The 8430-nt window shown below is 48.2% G+C and overlaps 1 protein-coding gene across 4 annotated transcripts in view; it reads left to right on the top strand.

Annotated features, from left to right (window-relative positions):
• The first annotated feature begins 2275 nt into the window (after positions 1-2275).
• Positions 2276-8430, top strand: part of FBXL13 (F-box and leucine rich repeat protein 13) — a 164644-nt gene continuing 158489 nt past the window's right edge. For 3 of the 4 annotated variants that reach the window (XM_045029732.1, XM_045029741.1, XM_045029724.1), the window contains exon 1: positions 2317-2463. In XM_045029732.1, the coding sequence (XP_044885667.1) occupies positions 2389-2463 (75 nt within the window). In that variant the 5' untranslated portion in view covers positions 2317-2388. Of the gene's footprint in view, positions 2464-8430 lie in introns of all 4 variants that reach the window. The other variant, XR_006582122.1, reaches the window with a different exon arrangement.

Here is an 8430-nt window from a genome sequence, read left to right as displayed (position 1 = left end):
CACCCCCCTTCTTCCCAGCCCCAGCTTGGGGGCTGCCACGGCCAAGGAGAGAGGGCACATCCATCACATTAGAAAGATATGACTACTGATATTAAAATATGAGTTGTGTGCTTTTATTTGTAGAACAAAAAAAGTTAATTATTAAGTTTTTTTTATTTAGCGCTTTTATCCAAAGCGCTTTATGATAGTTAGCTAATTGTACAAACAACATTTGGAAAGATCATTAAGTGGTCCGCCAAGACCCTCAGCAATTTTCAAGTGGTCCACGAAAAAAAAAGTTTGAGAACCACTGATCTAGTCAGTTACAAAATAAGAGTTTAGATCCTGTTTCTATTTTTGGGGTGTTTGTTTTTTTCTGGTGTTTGCACAGAAAAAACTGCAACTTTAATAAACTATGGTCATAACTTTTGAACCAAAAAATCACAACTTTTTTACAGCCATAGTAATTAATTAATAAGTAAAGATAAGTTGAAATCAGAGCCAAGGCAAGGATGTGGGCAACAGTTACACACACACCTGATGTAATTTTATGAGTATTTTTATTAAAATTCTGTCCATAGCTTTTCAAAAAATGGTTAGACATGTCTGCTTTCAGAAAATTTAAAACCATCAGATCTGAAGGCAGTGCAGAAGTAAGGGTGGCAATACCGCAACCTTCCTTTTAGGTCAGAATCTCTAATTTGAGAAATGCCGGTCTCCCCCCCATGAAATCTGTATAATATAGGGTAAATGCACACAAAAGACCAGATTTCATGGGAGGAGACTATATTTCAAGGTCCATAATGCCTTTTTCATTGCTGAGAATTTGGTAGGGCCCTAGCAATGTGGTATGGATGAGGAATTCAGTGGTGCATAGCAATGATCTGTATGGATGGGAGCTGTATGGAGGCTCATGGGTAAGGCTGCGAATCATTCATGGAAGTCACACTGAAGTGGCAGTGGCAGCAGGGCCATGGGCTGCCCCCTGCCCAGACCCGTGGTGGTGGGACCACAGGCCACTGCCCCCTCAGCAGCGGCAGGGGGGCCCGGGCTGCTTTCCCTTCAGTGGCAGGGGTCCTTGGGACGCCCCCAGCTGCAGCAAGGCCGTGGTCTGCACCCCGCCAGCAGAAGCGTCGCTCTGCGCTGCCTCCCCCCGCCCCCAGCAGCAGTGCAGATAAGATTTAGTCACAGGTATTTTTAGTAAAAGCCGTGGACAGGACACTGGACCATGACTTTTTGTTTATTGCCCGTGACCTGTCCAGGACTTTTACTAAAAATACCTGTGACTAAAACGTAGCCTTACTCATGGGGGAACAGATGGAGGAATGATGGGGCTCAACTGGGGGGTAGTGATGGAAGTATGGATAGGAGCTTGGCTTGTTTAGGAAGTATGAATCGTGCCTGGGTGGTGAGGTAGGGGGGCTCAGTGTAGGCGCAAGACTGGGTGTATGAATGGTGTCTGGGAGGGTCTGAGTGGGGGGCTTAGTGTGGTGTGGGGCTGGGGGTATAGATGGGAGTAGGGATGGAAGGGTGAGTGGTGGGTGTGGTGTAGTGCAAAACTGGGTGTACGAATGGAGTTGTAATTGGGAAAATTTGAGGGGTTAGTATGGACAAGGGGCATGAAAAAAGTTAGAATGGGCTATGAATTTAGGGCTTGGTGTGAGGGGAGGGCAGGTGCTATGAATGGAGTTGGGATGGGGGTTGAACGAGTGGGGGCTTGGTGTGGAGCAGCCTGGGGCAGGGAAGATGAATGGAGTTGAGGTGGGAATGGGTTGGGTTTGGGGCTAGGCAGTGAGTATAGATCTGGGATGGGTGAATGGGGGCTCGGAGCAGCGGGTAGGAATGGAGTTGGAATGGGGATGAATGGGATTTGGGGCAGGCCAGGGGATATAGAGTTGGGATAGGTGAGGGGGGCTCGGAGCAGTGGGTAGGAATGGAATTGGGATGGGGGGTTGGGAGGGATGAATGGAGTTGGGATGGGGATGAATGGGGTTTGGGGCAGGCCGGGGGATATAGAGTTGGGATGGGTGAGTGGGGGTGTAGAGCAGCAGGGATGAATGGAATTGGGATGGGTGAATGGGATGCTAGGCAGGGCGGTACAGAGTTGGGATGGGCTGAGTGGGACTTGGGGGGAGGTGGTGCGGGTCATGGGCTATAGAGTCCGGATGGGCTGGGTAGGAGTCGGGATAGGGGTGACCGGGGAGGGGGTACAGAGTCGGGATGGGGGCGAGTGGGGGGCAAGACACGCCCCTCCCCTCGCTGCAGGGCCCCACCGTACTCTGAGCTGAGGCGCCCAAAGAGGGCGCGCGGTGAGTGGCTGGACCTGTGGCAGCGGGTTGCTAGGCGACCGGGAGCGCCGCTGCCTCAGCCGTAGGAGGCCGCGAGGTCCCGGAGGGGCCCGGCTCGACCATGTCCTCCCTGCGCAACGCGGACCCCGCGCTCAGGGCCTACTTCAAGCGCCACAGTCTCCTCGATGTCTACGAGGTAAAGGGGCCGCGCCGCGCAGGTGCCGGCGGGGCTGGGCGCGAGCAAGGGACTCCCGCTGCGGGCTGAGTTGGGGAGGGCGGAGCTGCCCCCCCCCCCGCCTTCTGGCCCCGCCCCGCCCTGCAAACAGGCTCTGGGGTTTGCAGCGGTGTGGCTAAATGTGATGAGGGGCCTAGGCCCGCGTGGGGCCGGGTCCACGGCGGCGCTGGGGCCGAGACCCGCGTGGGGCTGAGCCCGTGTTAGCAGCGGCTGGGCTTGCAGCAGCCCCCAGCGTTGGCCGCTTGCCGTGTGAGACGGGAGAAGATGAACTCGCCGGCCTTGGAGCAGTAACGTCCCGCCACGACCGCAAGCCTGGGCGGGGCTGGCCCACTTTAGCTCACCGAGGCTACCCTTCTGGGCCCACTGAAATCAGTGGGATGGGAACTTTGCTGTTCACCAGTGGGGCCTAGGTTTCACCCACTGACTTCAGTGGAATTTGAGGGTGCTTACCTGTAATCACATCCGCCTTAGGGATTGTACCATTATAACTACACCGGTTGGAAAACATACCCTGAACAGCAATTCTTATACCACTCCAAAATCCGTGTGTGGACTAGGCCTAAGTGTCTTGCATTTGACTATCTTGTTTTTCTGTCCAGTATTGGAGGGTATTTGTGGCCTCTTGTTGTGCTGTGGCTGCATTTATGGAAAGCCATAAGGATTTCTGCTGTGTCCACTAAAGCAGGCGTTCTCAACCTTTTTCTTTCTCAGCCTCCTCTCCCTCCCCCCAGCTGCCAACATGCTATAAAAACTCCACAGCCCACCAGTGCCACAACAACTGTTTTTCTGCATATAAAATCCAGGGTCGACCAGCATTAGGGGGTAACAAGCAGGGCGATTGCCTGGGGCCCCACGCCACAGGGGCCCCCACAAAGTCCATGATTCGGCTTTAGCTCTGAGTGGCAGGTTCAGGGCCCCGGGCTTCATCCCCGCATGATAGGGCTTCGGCTTTCTGCCCTGGGCCCCAGTGAGTCTACCACTGACCCGGCTTGGTGGACCCCCCGAACCCTAGGCTGAGAACCGCTGCACTAAAGTAACAAACTTAAAACAGTTTGTGCATTTAATACTTCAAAGAAAAATAAAATATAATTGAATTACATGATCTGTATTTAGACTAAACCCAATGGTGTCCAAAATTTACTCTGTTGTAGACTGCATTGGCACCTTCCCTAATTTGCATAAAATGGAGAAGATTGCAGGCTCCTACATCTGTAATATAGAAATGCAGATGTTAAAGACTTGAGGTGTAAGATTACAGCATGCAGGGCAGCTATCTCTAGTTGGGGCAATGCACGCTGTGTCCTGTAATATTTGTGTGGCACATACATAGTTATATCAAAGATGATGGTAGCCACTGAACATGTTAGAATTTGGTGGTCCATGTGTTGGACATCCCAAAAGTAAACAGGGACTTGAGATCTTTTATTAAACTGGTGAGATAAAAACATAAGAATGGCCATACTGGGTCAGACCAAAGGTCCATCTAACCGAGTATCCTGTCTTCCAACAGTGGCCAATGCCAGGTGCCCCAGAGAGAATGAACAGAACAGGTATCATCAAGTGATCCATCCCCTGTCACCCATTCCCAGCTTCTGGCAAACAGAGGCTAGGGACACTATCCCTAGTGATAGTGAATGAAATTGCATATAATAGTGCTAAGAATTGCAAGGGAGAGAAAACTTATCTGAAGTCTTGAATGTTGTAAGGATAGTCAAATTAATATATAATTTTAGCCTTAGCATTGTTACCTGATTCTCTCCTACCCTTTTAATTTTTGTTAGTTTCTTCCCTATGAAAATCATTTGAAACTATACAGAAGACATATTTCAATTTCCTTAATAGAAACAAAATAAAGACACCATGTATGTATTATAAAAGTGAAGGACACTTTTTCTGGGTATTCATAATCTTCTGCAAACAGACCAAACTTGTAGCCAGGATTGCCATGGAAACTTTAGTAAAGAGGTTTCAACCAATCAGAATAACTGTAGAGCAGCCACTCCCCTAGCCCGTTAACTTTGGTATCTTCTAATCATCATCATCATCATCATCATCATCATTTTCCTATTACACCTCTGGCATTTAGGGCAGTGATGATGCTCCTCCACTCCTGTCTGTTTTTGGCAAGTCTTCCAATGTGCCCCAGGTTTTTCAGGTCGGCTTCCACAGCTCTTCGCCATGTTGTTTTCGGATGGCCTTTTTTTGCTTGCCTTCAGATGTCCATCTTATTGCTACTCTCAGGGGCGGCTCTAGTTTTTTTGCCGCCCCAAGCACAGCAGGCAGGCTGCCTTCAGCAGCTTGCCTGCGGGAGGTCCCTGGTCCTGCGGATTCAGCGTACCCACCGCCGAATTGCCGCCGAATCCGCGTGATCGGCGGACCTCCCACAGGCCAGCCGCCGAAGGCTGCCTTACTGCTGCCTTTACAGGGACCTGCAAGGTGCACCCTGCGGCTTGCTGCCCCAGGCACGTGCTTGGAGCACTGGTGCCTGGAGCCGCCACTGGCTACTCTGGTGATGGAATCAGTTTCCATCCAAAGCACATGACCGATCCATCTCCAGTGCCTCCGGCAATGATGGTGCTCAGATCATCTTGGCTGCACTGTGTTAATAGATCTTGGTTTGAGATTGTTCTGGGTCAAAAGATACGGAGGATTTTTCTGAGGCAGGTTGTATGCAATGACCTAATATGACTGCTATATTTGATGATACTCTTGGTTTCTTAAACACACGCATTTTAGGGTACAATTGATTCACGTTTTCAAGCTTTTCTCTGTAGCCCTGAGAGCCAGAAACATGCATTAGAATCTCAGCTTCCATTATTTAAAAATGATCTCTTGATTCCAGCAGCTGGGGCTTCAAGTAAAACACCAACTATCACAAGACTACAATTGTGAGACTAGGCATCACTAACACGGTCCCCAGATGGCACATATTAATTCTGGAATGCTCATGATGTTTGGGACTATTACTGAATTCAAATCTCATTAGAACTGTGTCAAACGATTCCATTGGGTGGAATGATGGAGACATGCAACTGTTAACTTTGGTTTTGAACTACCTGATATCTGAAGGACAGACTGAAGTTCCAGACCCCTGAGATCCATTACCTTGGAGAATGGAGCAGGGGCGGCTCCAGGCCCCAGCACGCCAAGCGTGTGCTTGGGGCGGCAAGCCACTGGGGGCGCTCTGCCGGTCACTGCGAGGGTGGCAGGCAGGCTGCCTTCGGTGGCTTGCCTGCGGAGGGTCTGCTGGTCCCGTGGCTTTGGCGGACCTCCCGCTGGCACACCTGCGGAGGGTTCACTGGTCCTGCGGCTTCAGGTTCGCCGAAGCCGTGGGACCAGCGGACCCTCCGCAGGCAAGCTGCCGAAGGCAGCCTGCCTGCCATGCTTGGGGCGGTAAAATGCCTAGAGCCGCCCCTGGAATGGAGAACAAAAGACTTGTCTGGCTAAGCAAGCACACAATTGGTTTCCTATTGGCCAGAACCTGCTAGCAGAGAGAGAATTTCAAAGGCTAAAATGGAAGTTAGGCCCTCAAATTCCCCTGGAAAGTAAAATGAGAGTTAGGCACTAGTCTTTTTGTGCGTTAGAAAATTGTCTGTAGTACTAATCTTCCCAATGATCTGGAAGACTGTTAGAGCTGAAGAGTTTGCAAGCAAACCACCTGGTCATAAGTATAAAATCTTTATTTTTTTTTATCAGTTCAGATGGTGACCTGGCTGATTAATAATATCATTCTATTTAACAAATGTTCTCAAACTTTTTTTTTTGTGGACCACTTGAAAATTTTCAATTATCGGGGATACTATTCCTGATGGCTTGCAGTCCATCTTTGTGTGGAATGTTGGTGTAGAGGGCTTAAGACTGAACTCTCAAAACCAGCAAACAGGAAAAGATTAAGACTGAACTCTCAAAACACCTAACCACATCAGCCACGCCATCAGGGGCTCGTTCACCTGCACATCTACCAACGTGATATATGCCATCATGTGCCAGCAATGCCCCTCTGCCATGTACATTGGCCAAACCGGACAGTCTCTACGCAAAAGAATAAATGGACACAAATCTGACATCAGGAATCATAACATTCAAAAACCAGTGGGAGAACACTTCAACCTCTCTAACCACTCAGTGACAGACTTGAAGGTGGCAATTTTGCTACAAAAACACTTCAAAAACAGACTCCAAAGAGAGACTGCTGAACTCAAATTAATATGCAAATTAGATACAGTTAGCTTAGGTTTAAACAGAGACTGGGAATGGTTGGGTCATTACACTAATTGAAAATATTTCCCCATGTTAAGTTCTCACACCTTCTATGGGTCATCTCGATTACCACTTCAAAGGTTTTTTTTCTCCTTCTGATCAGGGGCGGCTCTAGGAATCCCGCCGCCCCAAGCAGGGCGGCGCGCCGCGGGGCGCACTCTGGAGATCGCCGGTCCCGCGGCTCCGGGGGACCTCTTGCAGATGTGCCTGCGGAGGTTGCGCTGGTCCCCCGGCTCTGGTGGAGCATCCGCTGGCATGCCTGCGGGAGGTCCACCCGAGCCGCGGGACCAGCGAACCCTCCTCAGTCATGCCTGCGGGAGGTCCGCTAGTCTCACGGCTCCGGTGGACCTCCCGCAGGCATGACTGCGGAAGGTCTGCCGGAGCCGCCTGCCGCCCTGCTGGCAAAATGCCGCCCCAAGTGCGCGCTTGGCGCGCTGGGGTCTGGAGCCGGCCCTGCTTCTGATGATAGCTCATCTCAATTGATTGGCCTCTTACAGTTGGCATGGCTACTTCCACCTTTTCATGTTCTCTATATGTATAAATATCTCCTGTCTGTGTGTTCCATTCTATGCATCCAAAGAAGTGAGCTGTAGCCCACGAAAGCTTATGCTGAAATAAATTTGTTAGTCTCTAAAGTGCCACAAGTACTCCTGTTCTTTTTATAGTTATATCAGTCTGAATTTTAAGCATAGGCCAGGCTTGGGATTGATTTGTTCTTTCCTGGCTTTTTCCCTGTGTACAAAACTTAGGTTTAGATGGTATTAATAAAGAGCTTTAATTTGTGCAACTGTAAGTTAAACAACAGATGGGCACCTTTCTAGATTATTGAATAGACAGAGTTCATATAAGAATTAGCCTGATTATTTGACATTATCTTGATTTTAATTTGATAATTTGAATTCTTTTGGATTGTTTTGTTGTTAGCTAAGTAATGTTATGTTAAGTGAGAGGTAGCTATTTTATGATGTGTGATTGTGCTTTCATTTGAGTTGTTGAATGTTAGGGATAACTTTCCTAATTTATAAACTTTATTAATATCTAAAATCTTATTTCTTTTGGTTACGTAATGGGTCTCCCCTGAATTACTTGGAACCTTGGGGAAATTAACGAGAACCAGACAACCTTTGTACTGTTTAGGCCCAGTTTTTCTCACTTCTGTGTTGGGCATTGTCATCATTAAGGATTGCTGACATGAGTATAGGTTGCAGGATCAGGCCGTAAGACACCATTTCTTGTACAATTTTTTTAAAAAGAATTCCGAGGTCTAAATTTTTGGTGAGATATTTTGCATTTTCTTTGGTCAAATTTTTGTACATATACTATGCTTAGAAGATCCATTGAAATAAAAGGAGTGCGCATTCAATTAAAAAGAAAAGCAATAAAAGAGCTCCAAATCTATGTAAAATGCAGTAAGTTTAGCAGACAGGTGCTGGCTCAGTCCAGCAGAGGGAGTATTTGAACAGCCTTAAATCCTTTTTGGAAAATGTATTAAGGTGAAAACACACATGAAGAAAATCACTGTATTGTCCACATATCTAGTACTCTGCTTAACAGCGTATTATTTATATTGTAATTATTATAATAAATGATGGATTTATAATACTTGTTGATATTGCTGTATGCACCCAGTTATTGTCATCTGGATACATCTTGGAGATTGTCTTTTTA

This window comes from Mauremys mutica, chromosome 1 (genome assembly GCF_020497125.1).
Source record: "Mauremys mutica isolate MM-2020 ecotype Southern chromosome 1, ASM2049712v1, whole genome shotgun sequence".
Lineage (NCBI taxonomy): Eukaryota > Metazoa > Chordata > Testudines > Geoemydidae > Mauremys > Mauremys mutica.
This window is presented reverse-complemented; position numbering and strand designations above follow the sequence as displayed.